Source organism: Dipodomys ordii, unplaced genomic scaffold (genome assembly GCF_000151885.1).
Source record: "Dipodomys ordii isolate 6190 unplaced genomic scaffold, Dord_2.0 Scaffold501, whole genome shotgun sequence".
Lineage (NCBI taxonomy): Eukaryota > Metazoa > Chordata > Mammalia > Rodentia > Heteromyidae > Dipodomys > Dipodomys ordii.
The window spans coordinates 23,545-37,301 of NW_012267717.1; the positions used below are offsets into that span (position 1 = coordinate 23,545).

Consider the following 13,757-nt stretch of genomic DNA (forward strand, 5'->3'; position numbering starts at 1 on the left):
GGGGAAACAAAGGAGGAGGCTACAATGCTTGATAAGAAATGTATTCATTATCTTGACCATGTAATTGTAACCCCTCTGTACAGTATTTTCACAATTAAAAAAAAGATTGGGGGGGGCGGCTAGGAAGGTGGCGCAGTGGTAGGTAGAGTGCTTGCCTCGCATGTATGAGACCCTGGGCTCGATTCCTCAGCACCACATAAGCAGAAAAAGCCCGAAGTAGTGCTGTGGCTCAAGTGGTAGAGTGCTAACCTTGAGCTGAAGAGCTGAGGGACAGCGCCCAGGCTGAGTTCAGGCCCCATGACCGGCCAAAAAGAGAGAGAGAGAGAGAGAGAGAGAGAACCATAAAATCTAGATATCTGAGCTTTAACCCTTCTGGTCATCAACTATCAGTATGAACTTGGACAAGCAAGTCCCTGTTTTGTGACTGCTCTCTGATTATAAAACTGAGAGACTGGATTAGTAGTCTTCAAATATCTTTCCAACCTTAAAAAGTGGGATACTGGGGCCAAGAAGGTGGCTCAGTGGTAGAGCGCTTGCCTTGCATGCATGAGGCCCTGGGTTCGATTCCTCAGCACCACATAAGCAGGGAAAAAAAGCCAGAAGTGGTGCTGTTGCTCAAGTGGTAGAGCGCTACCCTTGAGCTGAAGAGCTGAGGGACAGCATCCAGGCCCAGAGTTCAGACCCCACAACGGGATCCAAAAAACAAACAAAAAAAAAGTGGGCTACAATAGTAGTAAGATATCAATGAAATGATCTAAACATGCTTTAATAACCATATACATTCAGCAGCTAAGAGTTAGGACTTGGGCTGGGAATGTGGCTCAGTGGTAGAGTGCTTGCCTAGCATGCATGAAGCCCTGGGTTCAATTCCTCAGCACCACATAAAGAGAAAAGGCCAGAAGAGGCATGGTGGCTCAAGTAGTAGAGTGCTAGCCTTGAGCAAAACAAGCTCAGGGACAGCGTCTATGCCCTGAGTTCAGGCTTGGGGAAAAAAAATAAAAAAAAGAGCACTCTAGCTAGCCTTGAACACAAAGTACAGGGTCAGTGCACAGGCCTCGAGTTCAAGTACTAGGACTGGCAGAAGTAAATAAGTAAATAAAGTTGTAAGCTGTCTCAAAACTAAAAAGTTAGGATTCTAGACAGGCACCAGTGGCTCACACTTATAATCCTAGCTACTTGGAAACTGAGATCTGAGGATCCTGGTTCAAAGTCAGCCGAGGTAGAAAAGTCTATGAGACTCTTATTTCCAATGAACCAGCAAAACTGGAAGTGAAGGTATGACTCAAGTGGTAGACTATCAGTCTTAAGGGAAAAAGCTAAGTAAGAGTGTGAAAGTCTTGAGTTCAAGTCTCTCCACCAACACACACACACACACACACACACACACACACACACACACACCACTAACAACAAAAACCTGACTTAGTAACATTGTAACAGTGTTGCTTCTTGTGTTATATCAGACAGAAATAGAGGTAAATTACCCACTAAATCTAGAAACCATTCTGATTCAAAATCTAGGAACATACCTGATATGCCCCCAGTCTACACCTTCAAAAAAAGGATGCCCTTTTATTTCTTCTACTCCATTATTCCCAATTCTGTTTTCAGAATCAATACAAAATCTAGAGCAAAAAAAAAAAAGTAATGTATAAATTACATTCAAGTTGCATTATTTTGTAAGGTTTAGGGTTTTTTTTAAGCATTACAATTATTTTCTGTTTACTGACATTTTTGAAGCCATTTCTTTCTGATTGCCTATAATAATATTCTAGATACTATACTGATAAAATGCGAAGTATTTTAGGGCTATTTTTTCCACTTGAAGAAATTCCAAAGTCAAATACCCTTAATAAATTCAATTTTTTTCATTTTTCCTTTTCTCTGGTGTGTGTGTGCATGCATGTGTGTACGTGTGGGTGTGCACTATGTATATACAAACACTGATACTGGGATTGAACTAAGGGCCTGGGCAATGTCCTCAGCTTTTTTGTTCAATGGTGGCATTATACCACTTGAGTTACAGTTCCACTTCCAGCCTTTTGCTGGTTCCCACCCAGGCTTGCTTTCATCTGTGATCCTCCGATCTCTGCCTCCCAAGTAGCTAGGATTACAGGTATGCAAAAGCAGAATGGATATATCAAAGATCATGTTCCATCTTGAATATTTTATATAATATCTATCAATCATCTAATTTTACAAGTTACCCCAATATTTGTTCTTTGCAGCCACACAAAACTGTACCAAACACCACTTCTTGGTTGATGAAAAGAATGGAAATTTTGCTTGCATTTCATACATAGACTCCCCCCCCCCCTTTTCTCTTCAATAGCACTGGGTCATTACATTTTTATTATTATTATTTTTGTCGGCCATTGGGCTTGAACTCAGGGCCTGGGTACTATCCTTAAGTTTTTTTGCTCAAGGCTAGCAATCTACCACTTTTGAGCCACTGTATCACTTCTGGTTTTCTTGTGTTTAACTGGATAGGAGTCTCATGGACTTTCCTGCCCAGGCTGGCTTTGAACTTCGAGTCTTAGATCTCAGCCTCCTAAGTAGTTAGGATTATAAGTGTGAGCCAGTAGCACCTGGCTATGACCTTTTGCTTTTAAAAAATATCTGCAACTATGTAAGAACCTTTCCATCGTAAAAAAATTTTTTTTCAATTCCCTAAATTAGCTCTTTTTCCTCTTCCCACATTTTCCCTGTGGACTTCCTTTTAGGAAGCTGGCCTATATAAATCAATAACATTCTCTCTCGCCCTACAAAAATGAAACAGATACTTGACCAGTGAGGTTTTAGGACACCCTAAGCTACTCCAAGAATTTAACCACTAACCTGAGAATTAAATCCTTAGCTTTCTCAGAGATAGGTACTTCTGGAGGAAATACTAGCGTTTCTTTCCAGTTCATCACTTTTCTGTATGTTTCTTGAGGTGTTTCAGAACAGAAAGGTGGATAGCCTACATAGTAAGAAAAACAAAGGTTGCATCAACTTTCATGATCAATTAAATTACATCTACCAAATACTTGCCACAACAAAACAACCCTGAATACTTTGATAACAATAAAGTAACGCTAACATTTATATTTATTTATTTTGTATTTTTGCCAGTCCTGGGGCTTGAATTCAGAGCCTGGGAACTGGCTCTAAGCTTCTTTTGCTCAAGGCTAGCACTCTACTACTTGAGCCACAGCACCACTTCCGGCCTTTTCTGTTTATGTGATACTGAGCAATCGAACACAGAGCTTCATGCATGTTAGGCAAGCACTCTACCACTAAGCTACATTCCCAGCCCACACATTTATCAATAATGGATTTAGGGTATCCATCCTCTCAATTCACCTGAAGAGCCAAAGTTGTTTTTTGTGGGGTTTTTTTTTTGGTGTTGGTACTGAGGCTTGAGCTCCCACCCCCCCTTTTTTTTTGCCAGTCCTGGGGCTTAAACTCAGGGCCTGGGCTCTGTCCCTGAGCTTCTTTTTGCTCAAGGCTAGCACTCTACTGTTTGAGCCACAGCACCACTTCCAACCATTTCTGTTTATGTGATAATGAGGAATCGAACCTGGGGCTTCATGTATGCTAGGCAAGTACTCTACCACTAAGCTACATTCCCAGCCCAAGGTTTGAGCTCTTGCTTAGCTCTTTCACTCAAAGCTAGCACTCTACCCCTTGAACCCCAAGTGTCTTATCAGTTGTCTAGGATTATAGGTTATGCCCACTGGGAACGAGCTGAGGTTAACCAACTTTGCTTCTTGCAACAGGACCTGGTATTTATCATTATGTGCATAACACTGAGAAGGTGGAAGTGAATTTAAAATAGTGCAGCTACTTTTGTCCTTATCTGTAAATAGGTTCAAACAATAGCACTCAAAGGAAATGTCCACACTGTGTATAAAAATTAAGAACAGAACATACCTATTAACATTTCATACATAATGACTCCCAGAGACCACCAATCACACAGTTTGTTATAACCAGTCTGCATGAACACCTCTGGCGCAATATAATCTGGTGTCCCAACTGTGGAGTATGCCTGCAAAAGAACAGCTTTTTAAACCGGCATTCTGTGTGTGTGAGAGTATGAGTATGTGTTGCCAGTACTGGGGCTTGGACTCAAGGACTTAGCTTTTGCTTCAATGCTGACATTCTACTCCTGGCTTTTTGCTGGTTAATTGGAGATAAGTCTCATGGACATGCTTGCCCAGGCTGGCTTCAAATCATGACTCTCAGATCTCAGCTTCCTAAGTAGCTGGGATTATAGGCATGAGCCATGGGTGCTTGGCTTCAAACAAACCATTGAAAACAAAAACAGCACTAGACAAGAAAGTCACTCCCCCCCACCCCCCAGTCCTAGGGCTTTAACTCAAGGCCTAGGCATTATCCCTGAGCTTCTTTGTGCGCAAGGCTAGCGTTCTACCACTTGAGCCACAGCACCACTTCCAAGAAAGTAGATTTTTTGACTAATATATTTTCCATGTTTATCAAGTGTAAGGTTTAGTGATGGTACTGAGTAAGATAAGATGCTATAGAAATGTGATTTCTCTCCTATAAGAAGCTCAAGTAAGCTGGGTGCTATTAGTTCATGTCTGTAATTCCATTCAGGTAGGCTAGTACTCTAACACTTGAGCCATACCTTTACTTCTAGCTTTTCTGGTGGTTAACTGGAGATGAGTCTCACAGACTTTTCTCCCCATACTGGCTTTGAACCATGATCCTAAGATCTCAGCTTCCTGAGTAGCTAGGATTTCAGGCTAGTGACTAGTCTTTTTTTAATTCTTTATTATTTTATTTTATTTGTGAACATACTGTACAGAGGGGTTACAATTACTGTTTTAATTCTTAATTCCCATAAAATCCTACAAAAATTCTATCTTTAAGGCAGTTGTTTTCAATAAGGGGTCCTAACTGTTTGAAAATATGTGACAGCAGATTCTGTCATCTCTATGACTACGTGACTGTAATTTGTGGGCAGAGAAACTTTCCTACTCCAAATACCAATATATTACTCTTGACTTTTCCCTTGGGAAACACCAATATGAGCACTTACCATCTGTTAACACTCTGTCATCTGTTAATTCTGCTGCCATATTTTTGTTTTGCTTTGTAGATCGGGTCTCAACTATGAAGCCAACGCAATCTCCTGAATGCTGGGATGTGCCAACATGTCAGACCCCTACCACACCATTCATCTATTATAAATAGGAATACAGCAATTCTTTTCTCAACTATAAAATCTAATCTAAAGCAGATACATTTAAAGGGAAAATGTTTTTCACCTTCATGCAGAACTTGATGTTTAAAAACAACACTGAACTGAACTGAACTGAACAAAAGGACAGTGAGACTGAGGCCAGCCTTAGTGGCATGCTGAGTCCATTACATGTAAAAAACAAGCTATGACCCTGGAAAGATTTTCTAGCATAGTTTGTAATTACTTGGATTAGTAAGAAAATGAACTCAAAGATCCAGAGGCCATTTATATTTTTTGTTTTGTTTTGGTCATGCAGCTTGAACTCTCTGGGCCTGGGTGCTGTCCCTGAGCTTTTCAGTCCAAGACCATTTAAGCCACAGCGCCACTTCTGGTTTCTAGTGCTTTAGTGGAGATAAGAGTCTCACAGATTTGGGCTGACGTTGAACAGTGATCCTCAGATCTCAGCCTCCTGAGTAGCTAGGGATACAGGAATGAGCCACAGGTGCCCGGCTCATTTATATGGTTTTAATGGGTGCTAAGAGTATTATTTGAATCAGTACCTTTTCATCACTTGGTTGAACAAATATTTCTAAAGTATCTATATGTATTCGGCATTGAATAAAAAAAAATGAGGAAAACAAAATCAAAAGGCACATTCTTGGGTGACAGAGATGTACTCACTACCTCACTTAGAAAATATTAACCCCTCTGTACCTTTATAATAAAAATACATTTAGTTTTTTTCATTTAATTTTTCATTTTCATTTTTAATTTTTTTCTAAAGGCACATTCCTAATCTTAAGAATATCAGCATCTGGGCTGGGAAGGTGGCTCAGTGGTAGAGTGCTTGCCTTGCATGCATGAGGCCCTGGGTTCGATTCCTCAGCACCACATATGCAGAAAAAGCCACAAGTGGCGCTGTGGCTCAAGTGGTACAGCGCTAGCCTTGAGCTGAAGAGCTGAGGGACAGCGCCCAGGCCCAGAGTTCAGGCCCCACAACCGGCAAAAAAAAAAAAAAAAAAAAGAATATCAGCATCTGGCTGGGTACTGGTGGCTCATGCCTATTAAGCCTCCCTACTCAGGAGGATCAAGGTTCAAGCCAGCCCTGCCAGACAAAACTGAGAGACTCCTATCTCCTCAACCAAGTGGAGGTAGAGCACCAGCTTTGAAGAAAAAAAGCTAAGTGACAGTGCCCAAGCCCTGAGTTCTATCCACAGTATGGGTGCAAACACTCATATATAAAATGTGGCTGACTCACCAACTGTCTCCTGTTCTTCTTCCATGTTTCTGCTTTCCTCTTGGAGTTCATATTCTGAAATGCTAATTTCAACAGGACAAAATTGTCATCATAAGGGGAAAACTCTCACCAAAACCCTAAATCACATAGCCAGACAGCCAGACACACATACATATATAACACATGGATCAATTTAGGGAGCAGAGAGAGGAAGAAAACTTCTGTTCTTAATAGTATTGAATTAAAGCAGCTATATTTTAATTGGAAGAGGAGAAAAAAGTAACAAAGCAAACTTACAGAAGTCACTTGGTGGGTTGTGTGTGAGATTTCTGTAGAATTCAGTCCTGTGAGCTTTCTTTAACCCCGTGCATAAACCAAAATCAGATAACTTTACATGTCCCTAAAAATAAAAAGTCCCAGTAACACCAGATTATATATTAACATTGAAAATAGCAACTAAAAACAAAAACATCTTATTAGAAACTCTTCTTTTAGAATGTATTATAAAAATTCTTAGCTCAGAACTCATATTGGCTGGGACCTGGTGGCTCAGGCCTACACAGGAAGATAAGATCTGAGGATCCTGGTGGGAAGCCAGTCAGTCCAAGACAAATCAATGAGATTATTATCTCCAACAAACCAGCTAAAAAGCTAGAAGTGGAAATGTGGCTGAAGTGGTAGAACACCAGCCTTAAATGAAAAAGATAAGGGACAGGGCCCAGGTCCTGAGTTCAAGCCCCAATAAGAAAAAAGAATTCATCATGGTGAAAATGCAAAATTATAAACATCTCAGGATGATGATTTTAAAAAGTAGAAAACAGACAAAAATAGGAGTCATATCCCCATGGTGTCCTTCCCCTCCAATCCTATCTTACTGTATCATTCTATGAAACAATGTAGTTTACCAATGATCTGAAATTGTGGGTGACCATTTTCAACCAAACTACCAGCTCTATTATTCTGTAAAACAACAGCAGAGCCTAATAAGCCTCTAGTTGAGTCACGTGCCTTGGCATCCAATAAAAGGTTGTCTGGCTTAATATCTCGATGAATAAAACCCAACTGGTGGATTGCATCTATTGCTAGAACAGTCTCTGAAATGTAGAACTGTGTTTCCTCTTCTGACAAGGTATCCTTCTTCATTAACAATGTCATCATGTCACCTAAATAAAGGAAGGTACCATGTTAACTGAAAAGGCCTTGAAGGGAAAAATATGCTGCAAAAGTTTGTGTATGAGTGTGTGAATGTGTATGTATGTGTTTGTGCACATGTACCAGTACTAGGGCTTGAACTCAGGACCTGGGCCCTGTCCTTCACCTTTTTTACTCACGGTTGGGGCTCTATCACTTGAGCCATAGCTCCACTTCTAGCTTTTTTTTATAGGCATGAGCTGCCTTTGACCTGCTTTTTTCTATGTTTGACTTGGCACTTCATAGTCACACTTATAACCACTTGTGGGATGTCACATGTAATGGCTCTGGGACAGAGTATCAAATCAAATTAGAGCAGATCTGATCATCTAAAAGTCAGTCTTCAGAATAAATTGATGAAGGTAAATGCCAAATTGTGCAAAAGAATCAGAATATCTAGATACATTCCCTTCTGAAGTTTCAAAAACAGCCTGAAATGGGCATTGGTAGCTCAAGCCTGTAATCTTAGCTATTCAGGTGGTTAACATATTAAGATCAAAGCTCAGGCCAGCCTAGGAAGACAAATCCATGAGATACTTTTATCTCCAATTATGCTGCAAAACACCAGGCTTAAGTAGTAGAGTGCCAGCCCTGAGCAAAAGCCAAGCAAGAATACAATTACGTGAATTCAAGTCCCAGTTCTGGCATATAGAAACAAATAGCTGAGCTTATTAGTCCAAGTAAAATAGTGTATCAGCCCACTACAAAAGTTACTTCTAGACATTCTTTTATTTTCAAGTATTTTTCTTTAAAAAGGGAAATGTTTTAAGTACTATAAACCCTAATGTAGTTCTAACATACAACTGACAACTGATAACTTTTTTAATATATGCTTTAAGTCTTGAAAAATATAATATGCAAGTCAGGTACTGATGACTCATGCCTATAATCCCAGTTACGCAGGGGCCAAGATCTGAAGACTGAAGTTTAAAGCTAGCCCAAGCAAAGAAAAAAAAAAAAAAATGCCATGAGACTCATCTCCAATTAACTACCAAAATGTTAGAAATGGAGCTGTGACTCATGCTGTAGAACTCAGCCTTGAGCAAACAAGCTCAGGGACAGTGCCTGGACCCTGAGTTCAAGCCCTAGTAGGGCACACAAAATACATAATAACAATGTAATAATCATAATAATAATACATAGAAGTATTCTTTTTCCTCCATTCCCACTTTATTCCCCCCCCCCCTCAGCAGAGCAATGATAGATGGATTTGGTTTGGTGTATATCCTTCCAGCTTACTTGTTTTTGTTTTTGTGCTGGTCTTGGGGCTTGAACTCAGGGCCTGGGCTTGGGCACTGACCCTGAGCTTTTTTGCTCAAAGTGAACACTCTCCCCCTCAGCCACAGTTCCACTTTTGACTTTTTTTTGGTAGTTTACTGGAGATAAGAGTCTCACGAACTTTACTGCCAGGGCTGGCTTTGAATTGCCATCCTCAGATCTCAGCCAGTGTTAGCAAAGATTACCAAGATTCTGGCAGCCAGCTCTTCCTCCTTACTTTTAAATTTTGCTTTCCTATACATATTAATCTATAAATGTATACTCTTGCATGTTCTTTAAATTGTAAAATGGGGAAAGGATCGGAATCAAAACTTTCTTTTTAAGATTCCATGAGTAAGAAAAGTCTGATAACCAAAGGAGAGACTGCATTTGGAAGAACACTGCAAACCTCACCACAGAAAAAGATAGCCAGACATGTGGCAAAACAGAAAGGTAACAGAGTTAATTTTTTAAAACAATTTGTATTTCTGCTTGGTGGAATTAGCAGAAACCAAGGCCTCCTCCTCCACAAGGTAACCCAGGCAACCTTGAACTGGCAAACTTAGTTGTGGGTCAAATCCAAACCACCAGAAAGTTTTAAACCCCACTATAGGAATGCTATGGACCAGTGACTTCCCCAGCATGACAGGTAAGCATTAGACAAGAAACCCATTGCTCCTCATATCACAAAGAGTAGCAAGGAGGTGCCATATTGAGAGTGGGCCTCCTGTTAGAGACTGACATAACGAGAAGTTGAACACCCAGGAAATGGTGGCTCGTATGGGTGAGCTAAGAAGATAAAGCAACAAGGAACTGTTGTGAAGAAACTGATTGACAGTCAGTAGCCCTGAGCATCACTACAGAAATAACACCAAACCTATAAATAGCAGAGTGCTCACTGCCAGGTGGACCTGAGAGATCGAAGCACAGGACCTGGGACACACCTTCAGGCAGACCCTGGTACAAAACTGAACCAAGATGATATAAGCCACATACATAGATCTATAAAAAGCAATGAAATTGAAAAATCTTCCAAGAAAAGCCTCTGGCAGAATCTCTGCCAACTTCCACCAGACCTTTAACAAAAAACTAACACCAGGGGCTGGGAAGGTGGCTCAGTGGTAGAGCGCTTGCCTTGCATGCTCGAGGCCCTGGGTTCGATTCCTCAGCACCACATAAGCAAAAAGAAAAAAGCCGGAAGTGGCACTGTGGCTCAAGTGGTAGAGCGCTCGCCTTGAGCTGAAGAGCTGAGGGACAGCGCCCAGGCCCAGAGTTCAGGCCCCATGACCGGACCCAAAAATAAAAATAAAAAAAAAAAAAAACTAACATCAGTACTCCTCCAATATTTCCATGAAATGGATAGGGAAGCATCATACCAACATTATTCTAATGAAGTCATTTTCTTACATTCATTCAAAAACTGGACAAGAACATGATAACAAAAGAGGATGTAGACCAATCTCCAATGAACACACAAAAGTTCTCAATATACTTGCAAACCAAATACATCAACATATTAAAAAGATCAAGCTGGATGCTGGTGGCTCATATCTGTAATCCTAGTTGCTCAGAAGGCTGAGATCTCAACATCATAGTTCAAAGCCAGCCTTGGCAGGAAAGCCTGTGAGACCCTCATTTCCAATTAACCACCAAAAATAGCAGTGGCTATTTTTGAGCAGTGGTTCACAATGATAGAATGCTATTCTTGGGCAAAAAAAACAAGGGCTAGTGTCTAGTCTCTGAATTCAGGTCCCAGTACTAACACAAAAAATAAGAAAAAGAAAAGAATATCATACACCAGGTTTAGAAGTGTGGCCCAGGTTGTAGAACATCAGCCAATTAGTGAAAGAGTCAGATATTGAGTTCAAGTTCTAGTCTTAGACAAAAATAAATACATATCAAATACCATACTCAAAACTGGTTTCATTTCAGGGATTGAAGGATTGCTCAATATAGGTCGATCAATAGACCTGATATAGCACAAAACCAGAATGAAAGATAAAAATCACTTAATTACCTCAATTGATGAGAAAAACTCTGGACAAAATTCAGCATTCTTTTATGATAAAAATTCTGAAGAAGCTAGGAAAAGAAGCACTATAACTGAACATAGTAAAAACTGTATATCACAACCTCATAGCTAACATCATACTAAACAGGAAAAAATTATTCCACAAAATCTATCAGCACTTTGGGCAATGTAACAATAAAATCAACATACATGAAAAAAAAAAACCCAAAGGGTGTTCTTCTTTATAGCAGCAATAAGCAGGCATTAGAAAAACAATTCCATTCACAATAGCCTCAAAAACAAACACCTAAGTATAAACTTAACCAAAGAAGTAAAAGACTTTTGTGATTAAAACTACACAACCTGAAATTGAAGACAGAAGATGAAAACATTTCTCAAGTTCATGGAAAACTGACACACTACAGAAAGCAATCTACAGATTCAATATATCCTCACCAAAATCCCAGGTCATTTTTCACAGAAATCAAAGTATTATTCTTAAAATTCATTTGACACCATAAAAGACCCTGAACAGCCAAAGTAATACTGATTAAAAAGAGCAATGCTGGAGGTATCACAGTATCAGACTTCAAATTATAACAAAAACAGCTTGGTACTGCATAGAAACAGGCACAAATACCAACGGAACAGACTAGAAGACTCAGAAATAAAACCTCACAAATATAGCTATCTGATTATTGACAAAGGAGCCAAAAGTATATTGGAGAAATGACAGCCTCTTCAACAAATGGTGCTAGAAAACTGATCATCTATTAGACTACCTTTCATCCTGCAGAAGAAAAATCAACTCCAAATGGATTGAAGATCATGATATAAGACCTGAAATCTTGATTACTACAGGTCACCTATAGTAATCTGTTTATTGAATAGGATTCCAACTACCCAGAAATAAAAACAATAAAAGACAAATGGCAATAGTACTAACTGGACTGGGGCTGGGAAGGTGGCTCAGTGGTAGAGTGCTTGCCTTGCATGCATGAGGCCCTGGGTTCAATTCCTCAGCACCACATAAGCAAAAAGAAAAAAGGTGGAAGTGGCGCTGTGGCTCAAGTGGTAGAGTGCTAGCCTTGAGCTGAAGGACAGCGCCCAGGCCCAGAGTTCAGCCCCCCAACCGGACCCAAAAAAAAAAAAGTACTAACTGGACACTTGTGGATAACTTGTGGTGGGAATGGGAGGGAATATGTAACTACCCCCCCTCTGTACATCACTTTTATAATAACAATTTTAAAAATAAAAATAAAATAAAGGACAAATGAGAATAAAAAATTTAAATTTCTGCACATCAAAAAGGGCAATTACTAGAATCAAGATACAGCTAACTTGCTGGGACCTGGTGGCTCACATCTGTAATCCTTACTACTCAGGAAACTGAGATTTGAGGAGGTTTGAAGCTAGCCCAGGCAGGAAGTCCATGAGACTATTATTTCCAATTAATCAGCAAAAAAATCAGGAAGTGGAGGTTGGCTCAAGTGCATCAGCTTTGATGGAAAAATCAAGCAAGAGCAAGTGGCCCAGAGTTCAATCCCCAGTACTAACATATACACAAACACATCAAAACAAAACAAAAAAGATACAATTCACAGGATGGGGAAAAAAATATTTGCCAAGTATTCAGTGGATATGAGATTAATATCTAGAATAATACAGCAAAAGAACAGATAACCCAATTGATAGGTAAATGAAATGTACAGCTTTCAAAAAAGAAATACAAGTGGCTAATACATAGAAAAAATGTTTGACATCCTTGCATTTTACAAATGACAACTATACTAAGATTCTGTCTCATCTCTGTAAGAATGACAATCATCAAGAAAACAAAAAAAGACAAATGCTGAAGAGGATGATGGGATGGGAAAAAGGCACCTTCATACACTATTGGTAAGAATGTATGTTACTGCAACCACTATGGAAATAAGTATGGAGGTTCCTCAAAAGGCTAAAATAAACCTATTTTATGATCCATTATATCACCCCTGAGCATTCATACAAAGCAAAGTAAATCAGTATATAAGAAAGAAACCTGTTGCTGAGTACAGGTGGCTCACGCCTGTAATCCTAGCTACTAAGGAGGCTGAGATCTGAGGATCATGGTTCAAAACCAGCCAGGGCAGCAAAGTCAGTGAGACTGTTATCTCCAGACTCTTAACCACCAGAAAACTGGAAGACTCTTAACCACCAAAATTGCACAGTGGCAAGTGGTAGAGCGCTAGCCTTGAGCTGACGAGCTGAGGACAGTGCCCAGGCCAACAGTTCAAGCTCCATGATCAACACACACACATACACACACACACACACACACACACACACACACACAGACACACGCACACACACACACACACAGACACACAAAGAGACCTGCATACTCAAGTTTATTGCAACTCTGTTCTCACAACAGATAAACTGTAGAATCAACTGTTCTGAATAACCTGATAAATGGACAAAAAAAACTATGGTGTGTATATATACTATGGAGTATTACTGAGCCATAAATGAAAATGGTATGTCATTTGCAGGAAAATGAATAAAACTAAATCACCATGTTTCAATGAGATAAGCCAAGCTTAAAAAGCCAAATATTTGCTGGGCGCTAGTGGCTCACACCTTAATCCTAGCTACTCAGGAGGCTGAGATCTGAGGATCACAACTTGAAGCCACACAGAGCAGGAAAATCTATGAGACTCTTTCTTTTCCAATTAACTACCCAAAAAGCCAAAAGTGAAATTGTGGCTCAAGTGGTAAAGTGCGTTGAGCACAAAAGTTCAGGGATAGCATTCAGGCCTTGAGTTCAAGCCCAAGGAGACAGACAAAAAAACCCCAAGGCTAGCTCTCTACCACTTAAGCCACAGCAC

At 40.0% G+C, this 13,757-nt stretch overlaps 1 protein-coding gene across 3 annotated transcripts in view; it reads right to left on the reverse strand.

The window, feature by feature from the left end:
- Stk38l (serine/threonine kinase 38 like) overlaps nt 1–13,757 on the reverse strand; it is a 35,908-nt gene that overhangs the window by 1,362 nt on the left and 20,789 nt on the right. For 2 of the 3 annotated variants that reach the window (XM_013036813.1, XM_013036815.1), the window contains 6 exons: nt 7,437–7,591; nt 6,726–6,828; nt 6,450–6,511; nt 3,916–4,033; nt 2,839–2,962; nt 1,530–1,625 (listed from right to left, as the gene is read on the reverse strand). In XM_013036813.1, coding sequence (XP_012892267.1) covers nt 1,530–1,625; nt 2,839–2,962; nt 3,916–4,033; nt 6,450–6,511; nt 6,726–6,828; nt 7,437–7,591 — 658 coding nt within the window. The remainder of the gene's footprint in view (nt 1–1,529; nt 1,626–2,838; nt 2,963–3,915; nt 4,034–6,449; nt 6,512–6,725; nt 6,829–7,436; nt 7,592–13,757) is intronic. The other variant, XM_013036814.1, reaches the window with a different exon arrangement.